The sequence below is a fragment of the Phaethon aethereus genome (genome assembly GCF_964289735.1).
Source record: "Phaethon aethereus genome assembly, chromosome: 25".
NCBI classification, from domain to species: Eukaryota; Metazoa; Chordata; class Aves; order Phaethontiformes; family Phaethontidae; genus Phaethon; species Phaethon aethereus.
In genome coordinates, this window is record NC_138601.1 from 7019811 (window position 1) to 7036914 (window position 17104).

Consider the following 17104-nt stretch of genomic DNA (forward strand, 5'->3'; position numbering starts at 1 on the left):
AGGGCCGGCTGCTGTTGCTAACATAACCGAATATATAAACTTGCTTTTCCCCCCAAGAATTATTTTCCTTCTTATTGTCTAGTGCATCCACGCTGCCCGGCCCCAGGGTCCCGTCCCGGGGCCTGCCCTGCCGGGGCCTGCGGCGGTGCCCGGGAGATGCCTCCCCCCGGAGGAGGGGTGCCGGTGTCGGTGTTGGTCGGCGGCAGACTTTGGCGGGGAGGGGGCCTGCACCGGCGGCCCGCGGTGTGCAGGCTGCCGGTCGGGCGGGGGGGGGGGGGGGGGGCGGCCTGTCTCCCCACGCGGGACACCCCGCACAGCTCCTGGCTGCCCGCGGGGCAGGCAGGTCGGTGGTTCCCAGCCGCGCGTGGGCCCCTCGCCCCACAGAGCCTCTCGCGGGCCCGTGGGTGGTTTCCACGTAGGAAGTTCTTCCCCCAGAGCAGCGGGGTGGGGGCAGCTGGTGCCGAGGACGCGGGGGGAGCCGGGGCGGCGAGAGCCCGGACGAGCCCCCGCCCGTTCCCGCGGCTGCGTCCCGGCGAGCCGCGCAACGAATAAAGTCTCTTTTCTAAACCAGCAGCGTGCAGCCTCTTCATGGCGCCGGCCCGGCCGCGGGACCAGCGAGGGGCGCGGGGTGGCCAGAGAGTCTGGGAGAAACCCCCACGCGGGGCCGGGGCCCACCGCCCCACAGAGGGCCGGCAGGCATTGCCCCACGCGGGGTCGCTGCCGGGCCCCGGGCTCGGACCACAGGGCCCGTCCAGGGGGGCGCTGCCCCTTTAAGAGGCGGTGGCGGCGGCCGCGGGCCGTGCGCTGACGTCAGGGCGCTGCCCGGAACTCAGCTGGGTTTCCCGCACGGCCGTTCCCGGCACCTGCCGCCCTCCCCGCCGCGCCGTCTCGCACCGCCCCCTCCCCAGCACCGCCCCGCGGCGGGAGGCGGTACCATCCGGGAACAGCCGACACGGGGACACCCCCCCGCGCCGCCGCGAGCCGTGACGAGCCGCGGGGCGTCCGCGCTGATTGGCCGGCAGGGCCCGTCCCTCGCGGGGCAGCGGGAGTGCCGCGCCGCCATTGGCCGCGCTCGGCGTGACGCGGCGGGGCGGGGCCGGGTGGGCAGCAGGTTTCTCGTCACTCGGGCAGGGTCCGGACGCGATCGTCGCCGGTACTGGGAGCCGCCGCCCCGCCCCGCCCGGGACTGCCGGTGAGCGCGGGGGTGGGGTAAGAGGGTGTTGGGGCTGTGGGCGCCGGGGGCTGGGCGCCGGGCCCCGGCGGTGCCGCGGGTCAGGGCCAGGGCTAGGGCTGCCGGGTGTCCGGGCCCGTTGGTGCTGGGCCGCGGGAACCGGTTGGCGCCGGGGAACCGGGTGTCAGGGCCCCGGGTGCACAGCCCCCCGGGGCTGGGTGCCAGGCCTCGGAATGCTGGTGCCCCCCGAGCTGGCTTGGGGCTGGGCGCTGCCGCGGGACTGGGGCCGCCCACCTCGGTGGGGCTGAGCCGCGCGGGGGGCGGTGGAGCGGCCCGGGCGCGGGGTGGGCATGGCCGCTGCCCCCGCCCGGGAGGGCCGCGTCCCCGGTCCGCCGGGTGTCTGCGGGGGCGGAGGGCGCAGCGCCCTGCCGCACGCAGGGGGCCTTTCCTGTGAGCCCCCGCCCCGTCGACTCGGGGCCTGTCCCTGCCGTCGAGGCCGGCGCCGTGGACACCGAGCCTGGTGCCGCTGTGAGTGGGCTCTCGGCAGCAGGTGAGGGCAGCACGCCGTGCTCCCGGGGAGTTGAGATTAGGGAGGTATTAATTAACCTAATCATCTGGTCTTGCAGTAAATGGGATTTCTTCCCACAGTTCCCAGCGGGCACAGAGCAAGTCCTTGCTGGGCAGGGGCAGCTCCCAGAAGCTGGTGAGACTCTGAGCTGTCGAGGTGCTGACATGTTCGTGTGTAGTGCCTGCGGTCCCTGCTCCCCAAGCCCCGGTGCAGACCTGGTTCTGTTGGTGAAGCGTACTTACACCGCACAAGCCCCAGCAGAGGGTTCAAAGCCTGAATGGGCACCTTGGTGGGGGAAAAGTGTCTGGATCAGCAGGGCCTGGTCTGGTTGCACTGAGGCTGGCTGGATGATGGGCTCTCATATGGTCCGTGCAATTTCAGGGGTTTAACTATAGGACAGCCTTTGGGCCACAAACTCGAGATTGCCTGAGCAAGTGTTCAGGATAGATGTTGATGCACCCTGTCCCAGTGGTGGAATTGTCATGCTGATGAAATGACTCGTAGCTGGAAAGCCTCACTGAGGTCCTGTACCTGCTCTGGCTCTGGCAGAGCCATGAGCTCAGGGCTGCAGCTTTACTCACCCCTTGAGTAGAACTGCTCGGCAACATCCTGCTTGGGATCTTCTGCCTGGACCAGGCTTTGGTTTGATAACCGTTCTTGCAGGCAGTAGGTGCAATGCAGAGAGTAGCCAAGGAGTGGGCGTGGAGCAGAGCTGTCAGGCTGTACATCTTGGAGAAATATTTGAGCCATGTGGCCGAGCTGCCCGAGTGCTCTGTGAGGGCTGACAGCTCTGCTCACGGCTCCTGCCCGCTGCTGGCCTCTGCTCTGCCCGTGAGCTTCTCACCAGTCAGCGCAACGCCGTCCCGCATTGTTGTCCCGAGGTGTGCCTGTCTCTTGTTCCGCAGGCTGCCTGTGCACACCGTGTGCCCCTGTTGGAGGGGCACAGCAGCATGGGGGGAGCAGGGGTGGTGTCCAGGCGGGGAGGGTGGCCTGCCCAGGGCCCTCTCCAGAGAAGGTCCCTGCTGCATCTGCAGGGTGCTGGCCCTGCCTGTGTGTGCACGTCAGGGCACTTGAACCCTGTTTCCACCCTGAGGGCAATCGCTGTCACCATCACTCCCCAGTGCAGCCTCTCCTGTTTGCAGTGGATCCGTTGGAGCTGCTGGAGCAGCAGTGGCAGATGACAGGAGGGGAGTGTGGCTGGGCATACTCTGCCTGGGGGGGTGGCGGTGAACGCGTTGCAGCTCCTGCAGCAGGAATTACTAGTTGGGATGGACCCTGGAGAGCTGCTGAGCTGTGATGAGGAACAGGCAGCTGTGGGGTGTGTGTTTATCAGAGAACTCAGCGCTGTGGCCTCCCTCTGCCCTATGCTGTCACCCTCTTTTGCAAATCTCTGCCTGCTCTGTTTTTCCACCTCCAGGGCTAGCTTTGAAAATGCTCCAGAGGAGCAGAGCCAAGTTTCTCCTAATAGCTTTTTGAAAACTTGCTCTTGTGTTTGCCTGGAGCAATTAGCTCTTTTGTTGTATTCATCAGCCTGTTGATGGTTGTGTGGAAGCAGGGGCAGCAAGACTTGCGCGCCTGGTGTCAGTGCAGCCGTTTGTTGGAAAACGGGCTCCCGTGAAGTGGTGTTGTTGGCATCTGTCACGAGGCTGTGATGCTCCCACCCGTGATAGCTCTGTTAATGTGCCCTATGCAACACTGTTGGTAACTGAGCATTGTCCTGCCTGTGGCACTGCAGGGGACGAGGAGCACCACAGTGCCTTCGAGGCCCTCTCTGGTGACTCCCCCGCATGCGTTGCCCCAGGAGCCGTTGCTCGTTGTGGGGTTGCAGGCGAGGGGTGTTCCGAGGCGCATCCCAGGAATGAGAAAGCGGACGGAAGGCAGTTGCGCAATTGCTTCTAGGGCAGCAGTGCTGTTTCAGATAAGGCTGTTGGAGTGTGCAGAGCTGTCCCGGGCTGCCAGTGACACCGCACAGCTCGAGCCTAGCTCTCGTGCTCTGCCATTGCAGAGGAGCTAAAGAAAGATGAACTTCAGTTCTGGAGCTACTTTTCGCAGCTTAACTCTGAGCTCTGGACAGCGTGTTTACCCCTGGGCTTGCATCATACTGTGCTTGGCCCTGGCTGTGTCGTTTGCTCCCTGGCTCTGTTCCAGAGACAGGAGAGGCTAACCGCAGAGACGGGCAAGCCCAGCAGAATCGGAAAGGTTCAACCCTCAGATCTTTAAACCCAGTCAAGGAAGGCTTTCCGGTGGTGGGGCTGGGCTGGGGAGAGGCTCCTGCCTGGGATTTTGGGGATGACGAGATCGGAGCTTCCCTAACGCTGGTGACAGCAACAGTAAGGAGCATCACAGGGACCCTTTGCCTCTGGGATGGTCAGTGCTTCAGGCTGCCTGGCTGCTTTCTGTTGACGCTGGAGGAGCTGGAGCCTGGTGCTGCGCCAAAGGAGGCAACGTCTCCTCTCAGCCCTTCGGGAGGGAGAGGAGGCTTTCAGCTGCTTCCTGACTGCTTCCTGCTCCCAGGCGGTCCTGCCTTCCTGCGTCCTCTCCCGACTCGATGGTGGGCCAGGCGGCCTCCATCACAGGGGCCCCTCCCTGGGGCTGCGTGCCCTCCTGTCACCCACTACAGCAGAGCTGTCTCTGCTGGTGTGACCCATGTTCTAGCAAAGCACATGTCAAGGCTCTTCCCAGCCCGCTTGCGGCGGTGCATGGAGGGTTTGCTAGGTCAGACTCTGGTTGAGCTGGAGGCTGTAAAAACTCAGTGTGATCTGCTGCTTCTGCCGAGAGGTCCCTCGAGGTGAGAACTAGATGCAGCGGAGCCCCTGGGGATGCGGAGCAGAGACTGTGTCCTGCCCTGGGCTGGCTGCAGGCACAGCTAGCAGGCAGCAGCCGTCCCTGACGTGGTTCTGCTGCTCAGCTCCTGCGCAGAGTGAGCCTGCCGTGGTTCTTCTGTACTTGTGAGTGTGGTCTGCAGTGACTTCCTTTGCTTCCTCAGCTGCTCGCCTAGCGAGGAGATGCCTATGGTGGGAAGAGGCAGAGCAGCTCCTGTTTTGCTGCATGCTAGTTCTGTTTTTCAGGGATCGGCATGACTGCACGCAGCGCTGGGGCCCTGGCAGGGCGCTGGCTTCCTGCGGCCGTGGAGCATGCGCTGCAGTAGGGAGGATCTGACACTTGAGCGGGAGCTCAGGCTGCCATGGTGGCTTGTCCTGGGCTATTTGTGGCGGTGAGAAGTGGCCGATTCCCATCCAAATGCCACGGCCACGCAACAGCCTGGGAGCTTTGCTTTTGGCGTTTCGGTGCTCTGCAGACTGGGGCTCCAGTACTGCCCTGAAGCAGCCAGGTTGTGGCCTTCTTGTGGAAGATCTGCTTGGATCAAGGGTCCAGTGACGTGGCGTCTGGTTCAGCTGCTGCAGTCCAGTAGGGGAAAGTCCAGCCACGAGCCGCTCGGCACCAGGCGCTGCGGGGGGCTGCCTGGGAAGCTGGCTCCCATGCAGTGGTGGTACCGCAGCAGCGGCCCGGCAGCACCCGTCCTCGGCTCCCAGCTCAGGGCTGGGGACGCTGCACTGGCAGGAGACGGGCTGGGGCAGCGGCTGCCGTTTCCAGACAGGCTGGTGAAGCACCCCCGTGCGCAGGGGTGCTGTCGCAGTGACGCAATAGGAAATGAGCTCACTGGCAGGCAGGGGACTCTGGCTTGTACATTTTCAACTCTTGCCTGGCTCATGTACTTGTTGGGTTTTTTCCCCCCGCAGCAGCAGCACCATACGGTTCACACTGTAGCAATAGCCTCCAGAACCAAGTCAAAAGGGCTGTGAGAGCACCGCAGTCACCTGCCTGGAGGCAATGATCCACACGCTGCTGCAGCCAGACAAACGGCCAGCAAAGAGCTGAATCCACTGCAAAACAGGGCTTTGATGTGATGCCCAGTACACAGCCGTGAACTGTGGCTACTGGCCCAGCCTTTCTTGGTCTGCAGTTGCAGAAAGCAAAAGTTCTGGGGCTACAAAGGCCCTGCCACATCAAGCCAGGTCTTAGTCCGAGGGTGAAGGAGCATCTGTTGTTTACAGGCTCCTGCAGGGGCCAGCGTCTCTCTCCTCCTCTCTTTCACTTACTGCTCCACTGAAATCAGGCTTGGTTCACGTGGTCTTCTCTGAGGGTTGCACCAGAGGGTTGTTGTTCAAGGTTAATGTCCTGCGGATGTTAAGTCTCCATGTCAGGTGCCAGTGTCTGTCCTCTCCCTGTGTCTCAGTCCATGACAGGATGTCCCCCCTTTCTCTCCTTTTACAAAAAGCATCCAGGAAAATGAGGAAAGTGTCACGTGCAGCAAAAATCAGAAAAGCACAACATACAGTGATGCTGAATGCATCAGGTGGCAGCGAGCTGATACGTGGGCCCATCTTGGAGGAGCTGCTAGTGAAACCCAGCTCTCCGTGCCATGCAGCCGCTCCTGGACAAGCAGGGACTTGGGGCACGGGAGCTGGCGGGGGAGCTGCGGGTGGGCAGCTGCAGGCACTGGCAGGGTGCCCGTGGTCATCTCTTGTGCTGCTGGAAATCTGCACGAGCACCCAGCTCCATGCTCCAGGCAAGGTTCAAAACTCCTGCTGCTGTGTGCCCAGGGAAGTCTTACTTGCCATTAAGGCTTCATAAATACCTGTCCTGCCTAACGAAAGCCTGCCTGGCTCCTGTGTGGAGCAGCACTCTCGAGGGGTGACACGGCCTTCTTCCCATCTGCCTCCTCGCTGAGCAAAGCTCTGCTTGCCAGGCGCTGCCCGGTGCCTCCTGGCACCCTCCCGCTGCCAGCCGCTTCCCGAGCCCTCACACCTGGCGTGTTCGCTGTGGTTCCCTTCGCGCTGGCTCCTTGGGGCTGCCTCGCCATGGTGGTGTGTTCCCGCAGAAGCTGCGGCGGGCCCCTGCACCGGCGCTGCTGCGGGATGGAGTGCGGTGCCCTGATCTGAGCCCAGCCTGGGACTCGGGACTCGTGCTGGCCCCCTCATCTGCGCCCCGCTCCTGCGGCTCCGGCCGTGCTGGCTGCTGGTGCACTGGCTGTCTCCAAACCCCAGCTGGCACGTCGCTCGCTGCAGTGACCTTTGGGAAAAGCAAACAGCTTTCTGCAGGGAAGTGACTTTCTGCTGGTGTCGAGCAGAGCGCTGTGCCTTCGCTTCCTGAGCACAGCCTGCCATCCCCTCATTAGTGTTAGTTTGATTTCCATCGATACACAAGTTGCTAACTCGAAAATTGCTCCTTCCTTGTTTCCGTTGTTTCCTGGCAGTCTCCGCCTTCTGCACTTACTGTAAGCTCTGCAGCTCCTTCCCTGCCTCCCGAGCAGAGGCAGGCATGCGCACCTCTGGCCGGAGGGTGCCTGGAAGACATTGGCACCAGATTAAAGCCTTGTACCTGTCGCTGGTGACCTACATGCCCAAGACCCCATTTTCCCCCCGTGGCAAGAAGGTAGGAAAGAATTGGGAAATGGTGCCTCTCTCTGGAAGAAAGCTTGGCGGAAGGCAGGCACTTGGGCAGTATGCTGTTGTGTGGGGAAGCTTGGTGCTCACTGCGCTGAAGCTGGACAGATGGAAGCTCGACTCCAGAAACTGAGGCCAAATCTGCATTCCCTGTGCTCGGGGAGCTCCTGCGCAGCTCAGCGCAGGTCGGAGGGGTTTGGTGGCGTTAGGAGCAGCCTGCGACGTAACTCCCCACCCTGCGGCGTGAGGAGCAGCGTGAAGCGAGGCTTCCTACCTGTCTGGGTCTGTTAAGAGTGGCTGCGTCTGGCCCGACCTGCTTGAAGCTGCGCCCAGACCTGCGGGATTGTGCCTCCATGAGACCTGGGGGTTTGTGGGCTGAGAGACCCTCCGCAGGGGTGGGAGGGGACGAGGCTCAGCTCGGCGGCCAGGGCCTGCCTGCTGTGCTCCTGTAGGCTGGTGCAAATGGCCACAGGCTGTCAGTGCCAGCGTGAGCTCTGCTCTTCTGATCTCTGATGTTTCAGATTAATTTAATGACATGTGGTGAGAAGGGAATGAGTCAGAGTCCGGGCTTTATTCAGCTTCGCAGCTGGAGTGAAACCTTTCTGCTGCTGCTCTTTCAGGAAGCTTGCCCAGGCAGGGCCAGGCCGGGCTGGGGCCGAAGCTGCCTTCTGCACTTGCCTTCGGCTGGATTTCGGGTTGAGCTTTCAGGATGGAGTGGTGCTGCTGGGCCCTCGCTTTTTGGTGCTCTGGCTGCTTTGCCACTCGCCCAGCAGGCAGGCAAGGCTGCGCGTCCTGCGCCGCCGGGAGCTCCAGGGCCGCGCGCCGGGGCGCAGATGTCGGCGGGTGTGAAAAGGGCTTTTCCCCTCGCAGCCGGGCTGGTTCCTTCCCCGCCCTCCCCCAGGCCGGCGCGCCAGTATTCCCGCGCGAACAACGCAGTTTTGGTGTGCGGTTCCACCCTCCCTTGACCCAGACCTGCCTGGGGGTGATGGCAGCGGCGCCTGCCCTGCCAGCCAGAGCTGGTGGCTGCTTTCGCCTTGCCAGAGCCCAGCCTGGAGGTGCAAACTGGTGCTGGTCCCAGGGGTCCTTGAACCGCGGGAGTAAACTGGGACCAGCTGCTGGCTCAGGGCGGGGGGTGGGCGTGTGCTGAAGGGGAGCCACCTCCCGGGCACGTGAGTGGCTCCGCAGGGACGCAGGGCTTGGGCTTGTCCCTTGGGGTGCGTTGGTGCTCTGCAGCATCCTGGGCTGCGCACCCAGCAGCTGCCCTGGCCCCTGCTGCCCTTGGCGGGACGGGCGCTTCCCGGCCCTTGCCTGCGCCAACACCCTCCCTGGAGCCGCGTGCCCTGGGCGCGCTGTGCCCCAGCCGTCTCTGGTTCTGGCCCCGTCAGCCCTCCCCAAAGGGGAGCAGCGATTGTGGCTGGGTCCTGCCACATGGCTGGCGGGAGGGAGCCTGGAGGCTCCCAGGTACCGGCTCTGAGCAGCACGTACACCCGTCCCACCAGGTCTCCGGAGCTGGCCAGGATGGCGCAGTGGAACCAGCTGCAGCAGCTCGACACGCGTTACCTGGAGCAGCTCCACCAGCTCTACAGCGACAGCTTTCCCATGGAGCTCCGGCAGTTCCTGGCCCCATGGATTGAGAGCCAGGACTGGTAAGGCCTTGCAAAGCGCTGACGTGGGGACTTCGCTCGGGACACCCACTCAGGGGAGGCAGCAGGTCTGGAGGAGCTCTTGCTGCTTTCCCTGGGCTCTTGACACGGCAGGACTGGTCTTCCTTCCCGAGGCTTGTGTGGCGCCAAGGGGAGCGGGGACTCTGTGTGCATGGTGTCGGACCCCAGACCAGGAGAAGGGGGAGCTCCAAAGCAGAGGTGTCCACGTCCAGGGCTGACTTACAGTGGCCTCTGTCGTAAATGAGGTTGACACAGAGCACCAGTTCCTGGATCCCATCCAGAGAGCACGTGGAAGTGGTGAGGTGCTCGTGTGTGCTCTGTGCCTGGCTTAAGGCCAGACTGTAAGCCCGAGACCAAAACCTCTCTGTTGTCCTGCCCTTGTGGGTGCAGTCTGAGGGCTCAGTTTATTGGCGTGAAGCAAGTCAGGGCTGCTCTAGCCCCTGCTCTGGTGCAGGTTAGAAAGATGGCTGGGGTGTCGAATCGCAGAGGGGACGGCGGGTGTGAGCAGAGCTGCCCTGCCTGCAGCGCTGCCTTGCCCCTTCCCCTGTGCTGGTGGGAAGTCCTGGCACCCAGGACTCTGCCCTCCCTCGCGCAGGGCCTACGCTGCCAGCAAGGAGTCGCACGCCACGCTGGTGTTCCACAACCTGCTGGGGGAGATCGACCAGCAGTACAGCCGCTTCCTGCAGGAGTCCAACGTCTTGTACCAGCACAACCTGCGGCGCATCAAGCAGTTCCTGCAGGTGAGGCGGGAAGCACTGATTTGGGAGGGGGGCTGTGGGGGGAGCCTGTGGAAGAGCCATAGCCCTACGGCATGCGGAGATCCCAGGAGTTACATTTTGCCTGCTAACCTTGGGGGTTGGAACCTCTTACAGAGCAGATACCTGGAGAAGCCGATGGAAATAGCCCGCATCGTGGCTCGCTGCCTGTGGGAAGAGTCCCGGCTCCTCCAGACAGCTGCCACCGCAGCCCAGGTAAGTGGCTCGGGTGTCCCGTCACCCACCCAGCAGCACTGCGTGGGTACTTGGTGCTGTGGGGAAGCTCCAGCCCAAAGCCCCCACTTGCTTCCTTCGGTGACAATAGCTGCTTTGTGCTGAGGGATGGTCCAGTTGCAGGGGCTGATAACTTCTGCTCTTTGGCCCGCAGCTGCTTCCCACCAGGATGTAGCCTTGGTGCTCTCTGCCTGGGGTGGCTGTTAGCTTTGAGCATCCGTCTCTCCTCTCACCCTGTGCGTGGGGGGTGCCCTCCACCACGCAGCTTGCTGTGCAGCCCCACAGCTAATTCTGCAAGCGAGTGGCTAGCGACACTGGCTTTTGTTAGTGGGGGGGGTGAGGACCCTTCCTGCAAAACCTCCTCAGGCTGGGAGGGGAGCGCCCCGGGGTCGTGGCCCTGTTCTAATGCCCTCCTTGTCCCCTCTGCAGCAAGGGGGACAGGCGACACATCCGACAGCAGCTGTAGTGACGGAAAAGCAGCAGATGCTGGAGCAGCATCTGCAGGATGTGAGGAAGAGGGTGCAGGTATGTGTGCTGCCTAGGCACCTTCTCCTTTCCCCACCCCGCTGATTTAGTGCTTTGAATAAATCCACATCTCTTGCCTTGCAGGATCTGGAGCAGAAGATGAAAGTGGTGGAGAATCTCCAGGATGACTTTGATTTTAACTACAAGACTTTGAAAAGCCAAGGAGGTAATGGAAGCTCATTAGCATCTGGCAAACCAAAGTGTGTTCCTGCACGGGAACTTGCTGGAGGGCGTGTTCCAGCCCTCCCAGAGCCTCCTCTCCAAGCAAGAAGGGTGGCTTAGGCTCAGGGCATTTGCATGGCAGTTGGAGAAACCTTGTGTTTTGTTTCGGCCACTGACGCTGCCTCCAGGGGAGCTGAACCAGAGCTCTGCCTGTGAGCAGAGAAATGGCACGTGGAGGTGATAGCGCTGCTGTGCATGCCCGAAAGCCAGCAAGGTGTTTAGCGGCTGTGTGAGGTTGCTGCCTTCTAGGGTGCCTGCTCCTTTGCAGCGGAAGTCTTTTGTTTGTGTGATGCTTGGGAGGGCAGGAGTCCATGTGCGTGGCTGAACATCTCTCACCTCTCTGCACAGACATGCAGGATCTGAATGGAAACAATCAGTCGGTGACGCGGCAGAAAATGCAGCAGCTGGAACAGATGCTCACGGCGCTGGATCAAATGCGAAGGGTACGTCATGCAGCTGGCCCTCCAGATCCCCCTGGGCTGCAGTGGTGCCCTTTTACTGTGGCATGAGTTTGGTGTTCCTGCATGGCCAGAACTGAGAGCAGCACTGGAGATACAGCCCAGGGTGACTTGTTTCTTGTCTGTGAATGTGAAACTTGCAGATCGTGGAGAGCGTCAGAAGGTGTTGAAGATTCTACTTTCTTTTTTGACAGGGTATTGTGAGTGAGCTGGCTGGACTGCTATCAGCCATGGAGTATGTGCAGAAGATGCTGGCGGATGAGGAACTGGCAGACTGGAAGAGACGGCAGCAGATCGCCTGCATTGGTGGCCCACCGAATATCTGCTTAGACCGGCTTGAGAACTGGTAGGAGCTGGCTGGGGGTTGCATCAGTCCCTAGAGAGGTGGCAATCAAACACCTGCAGTGGAAATGAGCTCTTTGTCTCATCATTGCAAAATGGCTTCTGATGCCTGCAAGCATAAATGTACTCCACTAGTTGTACTGATCCTCGGTACTGGGCACTAGTGCTGTAATGGTTAGCACCGTTTTAGGGCTGCTGTGAGAAGTTCCTGTTCCTGGTGTGTTTCTGCAGAACTTGGGCAAGTGCAGGTTTTTTTGTAACGCATGGCCTGGAAAAATGCACTGAGCCAGGAGACGTGAACGTGTTCTGTTCTCTGCTGGTTTGGTACAGAGAGCATCCTCCCTCGCACAAGTGAGGGAACGGGAGGGCTCTGCGGGCCGGGACCATGCAGGGCCCGGCAGCCAGCGCTAATGCTGGTTATTCCTGCTCCCCTAGGATAACCTCTCTTGCCGAATCACAGCTCCAGACCCGGCAACAAATCAAGAAGTTGGAAGAACTGCAGCAGAAAGTATCCTACAAGGGCGATCCAATCGTCCAACACCGGCCCATGCTGGAGGAGCGGATTGTGGAGCTGTTTAGGAATCTGATGAAAAGGTGCCGAGGGCTGGGAGGGAGCTGCGGGCAGTCCCCTGGTCACAGGCAGTGGGTGGAGGGGTGGGCAGTGAGTGGGCTGGGCCAGGCCTGAGGTTTGACTGCAGTTCTTGTCTTTTGCCCGCAGCGCTTTCGTCGTGGAGAGGCAGCCCTGCATGCCCATGCACCCCGACCGGCCCCTGGTCATCAAAACCGGCGTGCAGTTCACCACCAAAGTCAGGTGCGTCGCTGGCCCCTGCGATTCCGCTGCGATGCGGGTGGGGGAAAGCAAAGCAGGATCTCTCTGCGAAGGAAATGGTGTGGATCCAGCCTTTGGCTTGCCTGGGGAGTGCTGGCACTGGGAGGGAATGAATCCCAGCAGGCTGGCCCTGCTGGAGTGCTGCCTGCATGACTCAGTGCGGGGATGGCGGCTGCTGGCTGGGGCTCTGCCGTGTTCCTGGAGGCAGACGGGGTTCTGGTAAATCCTGCTACGGGGGTGGGCGGCAGGAAGCGTCAGCGCGTCCCTGGCCAGCTGCCTCTCAGCTGGCCCATGTCCCCTGCCAGCCTCTGCAGAGAGAGGCTGCTCTGACACCAGGCTCTGCCTGGAGCTTGTCCACCGTCTCCCAGCTGTGCCCCCCTTGCCCCCTTGGCATGTGGCAGCATCTGGCCACAGAGCAGCGCAGAGGGTGTTTGTTCAGAGCAAGTTCCTGCCTGGTGTGCGCAGTCAGCAGCCAAAACGAGCCCTCCTTGGGGGGCTCGGGGGAGCATCAGTGCTGGGGACAAGCGTTGGGGCTGACATGTCACAGACCTGCATGCAGATGGGCTCGGGGATGCCAGAGGAGCTGGGTAATGCTGCATCCTCGTGGGCTTTGTGGTGTGAACCGTGGTGCTACCTGCTGGGGATGCACACAGGACTGCTGTCCATCCAGCTGGTTTGCGGTCTGTGCCAGATGCTGCGCTGAACTGGAGTTGTTTGTGTGTGCAGGATGTTCACGCTCACACTGTGCTGACTCTTTGCAGGCTGTTGGTCAAGTTTCCAGAGCTGAATTATCAGCTGAAAATTAAAGTCTGCATAGACAAGTGAGTTCTGTGCTCTGATCTTGGCAACACTGGGTGGGGATACTGGAGTGGGACTGGTTCCTGCTGCTGTTGGGTCAGGCTCCATCCCTGCACCAAGGGCCAGTGTGACCCCCGGTAGAAGGGGAGGATGTAGGGTGGTGCTGGGTCCCAAGCATTTGTTCCCATGTGGGAGGACAGCCTGGGGGGCTTGTGGGACTCAATGTTGTGATGCAGCCAGCCCCACACACCAGCGCGTCTGTGTCAGAGTGGGAAGGTGGCCATGACTGCATGTCTCTCTCTCCTTTCCTAGGGACTCTGGGATGTTGCAGCACTTCGGGGGTAAGTGCAATGTTTTGTTTCAGTTTTGGTTTTTTTTCTTGCTTCTGCTTTTAATCTTGGCAAATGTCCTACCGCACGTTCGCTCTGAGAGGGCCCCGTCAGCCATGCTCTGTCTTTCCTCTTTTGAGGTCCCGGAAGTTTAACATCCTGGGGACAAACACCAAGGTCATGAACATGGAGGAGTCGAACAATGGCAGCCTCTCAGCAGAGTTCAAGCACCTGGTAGGTACCACGAGCTCTCGGGCTGCTCCTGGTAAGGCTGTATGCTGTCAGAGCATTGCTTCAGCCTGTTCCGTCTCTTCGCAGACCCTGCGGGAGCAGCGGTGCGGTAACGGAGGCAGAGCCAACTGTGATGTAAGTGCCGGGGGAGCCCTGGGTAGGAGAGCCCTTTGCTGGCAGCTCTGCTCCTGTCTCTCTCCCTGTCGAGCAGCTGGGCCATGAGGGGAAGTGGGAGCCCTGCCCTGAGAAGGGGTTATCCGCAGGCATCCCTCTGGTGTGTTGGCAGCTGCCAGACCAGCCCTCTCCACCCAGACCTGAGCAGCAGCGTTGGGCCATGTGTCAGGCTGAGGGCAGGCATCTCCTGTGTGCTCATCATGTCCTCTTCCACCCTAGGCCTCGCTGATAGTCACCGAGGAACTGCACCTCATCACCTTTGAGACAGAGGTCTATCACCAGGGGCTGAAGATCGACCTGGAGGTGAGCTGTGGGTCACTGCCTCTGGCTGCCATGGGCCTCGGTGCAGAGGAGCCCTGAGAGGTGTCCCAGCCTGTGGTCGTGTCCTGTCTTTGCAGACCCACTCGCTGCCTGTGGTGGTCATCTCCAACATCTGCCAGATGCCCAATGCCTGGGCGTCCATCCTGTGGTACAACATGCTGACCAACAACCCCAAGGTAGGGCCCGGCACTGAGGGGATGGCTGGCAGAGCAGCAGTGCAGGCTTTGGGACCAGAGTGTCGCTGCAGGCAGGGAAAGGGAAGCTGTGGTCTGGCAGCAGGGCTGGGGCAGGACCTGGCCCTGCTTCTGTCCCATGTCTTGCTCAGGGCTGTGTTTTCCCTTGTGCAGAACGTGAACTTCTTCACCAAGCCCCCCATTGGGACCTGGGACCAGGTGGCAGAGGTCCTGAGCTGGCAGTTCTCCTCCACCACGAAGCGTGGCCTCAGCATCGAGCAGCTGACAACGCTGGCAGAAAAACTTCTAGGTAACTCGGCGTGGGTGTCCTGCCCATCCCTGCTGTCCCCCAGGTTGCTCCCTGGAAATGGTGTCTTTGGAAGAACAGCTCTATCTAAATGTTGATGCTCCTGTTCTTCTCTGCCAGGGCCAGGTGTGAATTACTCTGGCTGTCAGATCACCTGGGCCAAGTTCTGCAAGGTATAACTCCCTCTCTTCCCCCGAGCGCCTTCCCTTGGCTGTTCCCTTCCTCCAAGCCATGCTCACAACCTCTTTGCCCTCTTCCTCAGGAGAACATGGCTGGAAAAGGCTTCTCTTTCTGGGTCTGGCTGGACAACATCATTGACTTGGTGAAAAAGTACATCCTGGCGCTGTGGAATGAAGGGTGAGCCTCGGCCAGCGTCGGTCCAGAGACCCTTGGTTGGGCTGGGTCTTGGGAGGGGTCCCACGAGTTGTGTCCCGATGGAGTTGGGGTACCTTGTCCAGGTGCAGGTGGGCTCGCCTGGGATGCTTTTTCTGTCCAGGTCCTATTGGCTGGTTCAGAGTGAAAACCCTCCCTGGCACCTAGGAATACCTAAAATGCCGGTGGCCCTGCCGGTGGCCAGGCCAGGCCCTGCTGCTGCCTGATGCCGCGTAGAGAGATGGCAGGGTTCTCACCCTGGAAGAGCTACTGTGGTATCTTGACCCACCCTTGCTCTCCTTGCTTCCTGATGCCCAGGTACATAATGGGGTTCATCAGCAAGGAGCGGGAGCGAGCCATCCTGAGCACCAAGCCTCCGGGAACCTTCCTGCTGCGGTTCAGCGAGAGCAGCAAGGAAGGTGGCATCACCTTCACGTGGGTGGAGAAGGACATTAGTGGTACGTTGCCTTGCTCAGACAGCGTTCCTGGCTCCAAAGGGGGTTTGGAACCCTCAGTAAGATGTTTGTCCTTGTCCTGACAAGCCCTCTCCCTAGGTTAAATCTTTGAGCCTGGGTGCCCTTTGCTGGTCTCTGCCTCCTGGGTGCCCCTGCCCATGTACTGCCCGTAGGGTGCCGTTTTCTGTGGCACTGAACCCCTGGCAGGTCCTCATCCTGCCCTGTGGTCTGCTGGGTGCCTCGTGAGGCTGAGCACAGCCCCGGGGCCCATCTTGTCCCTGCCCCTCCTGGAGTGTTGGAGAAAGGCCCTGCCTTTCCCTGAGGAACGTAGGTGTCTTGCCCTGTGTCAAAAGTCTCCTTGTACAGGGAAGACCCAGATCCAGTCTGTGGAGCCTTACACCAAGCAGCAGCTGAACAACATGTCATTTGCGGAGATCATCATGGGCTACAAAATCATGGATGCCACCAACATCCTGGTGTCCCCCCTGGTGTACCTGTACCCAGATATTCCCAAGGAGGAGGCGTTTGGGAAGTACTGCCGCTCCGAGAGCCAGGAGCACTCTGAAGCTACTGACTCAGGTAGTTGTTGACTTTCTGCGTTCCAGCATGGCTCCTGTGTCACGGGGAGGCTCCAGGGACAGCACTGGTGGAAGAGCTGTCACCCGCCAGGATCCTGTGCCAGTCCCCGGAGGGCAAAGCCACAGCGTGGGACTAGCAGCGGGGTCCCCCTGGGGTGCGGGCAGTGAGGGCTGCGCAGGGGCTGGGAGGGTGGGTGCTGCCTGCAGGCCTGCGCTCCGGAGGGGGGGAGAGCAAGGTTCCTCCTCGGGCGGCTGGTGACGAGGCTGCTCGCTCCTCTGCAGGTGCTGCTCCGTATCTGAAGACCAAGTTCATCTGTGTCACCCCGTGAGTGTTCCTGGGGGTGCCTGAGGGTGCTGGGGGGCATCTGTGTGCTCAGCCTCACTTGAGGGGGGGCTTCCTTCCCACCTCTGCCTGGGCAAGGGCAGGCAGCGGGGGCCGAGCCAGGCTCCGGCTCGCTGCCCTATAACCGCAGGCCCGTTCTTCCCCTCCTGGGGCCCTTTCCCCTGGAGAGCCCTTGGGATGGCTGTGCCGTGCCCAGGGGCCCGGCGGGGGGAAGAGGGGGTGTTGGAGAGCTCTGGCCAGGCCCTGATTCCAGAGGTTTCTGTGCTTTTCCCTTCCTCCCTCGGACAGCACCTCCTTCAGCAACACCATCGACCTGCCCATGTCGCCGCGCACCCTGGACTCGCTCATGCAGTTTGGCAACAGCAGCGAGGGAGCGGAGGCCAATGCAGGAGGGCAGTTCGGTGAGTCTGGTGGGACGCGGCGCCCGAGGGGTCCTGGCTGTAGCCACACACGGGCCCTGTAACCTCCGGCTGTCCCCCTGCAGAGTCACTGACCTTCGACATGGAGCTGACCCCGGAGTGTGCTTCTTCACCGATGTGAGGTGCTCCGCCGGCGCCCGCGGGGGCCCTCCCAGGACTCAGGCTTGCCGCCTCCAAAGAGCTCCCCCAGTCTCGCCCTGCTCGAGAGGTCATGGTTGCTCCGGGCCTTTCCTCAGGAGGAGCTGGGGGCCCGGGGTCCTTGCCACCGATTCCTCGTTTGACCCAAACAAACACCCCCTCTCCAGGGTGGTGCCGTTCGTCTCTGGGGGGAGGGGGAATGAACCTTTTTCTATTTCCTTCCATAACGGTTTTTTATTCTTGTTTTGCTC

General features: G+C 61.3%; 1 protein-coding gene across 1 annotated transcript; it reads left to right on the top strand.

The window, feature by feature from the left end:
• Window positions 1–8704: 8704 nt before the first annotated feature.
• STAT3 (signal transducer and activator of transcription 3) lies at window positions 8705–16836 on the top strand (the record flags this gene model as incomplete). The annotated part of the gene is given in 24 exon segments (XM_082010466.1): window positions 8705–8832; window positions 9446–9590; window positions 9723–9821; window positions 10269–10364; window positions 10449–10530; window positions 10935–11029; window positions 11239–11390; window positions 11822–11980; window positions 12105–12197; window positions 12977–13036; window positions 13326–13330; window positions 13333–13354; window positions 13483–13576; window positions 13661–13708; window positions 13967–14050; window positions 14146–14244; window positions 14416–14551; window positions 14669–14721; window positions 14811–14905; window positions 15239–15378; window positions 15742–15954; window positions 16236–16278; window positions 16585–16697; window positions 16781–16836. Coding segments are annotated over 24 exon segments (2310 nt in total).
• Window positions 16837–17104: the final 268 nt, after the last annotated feature.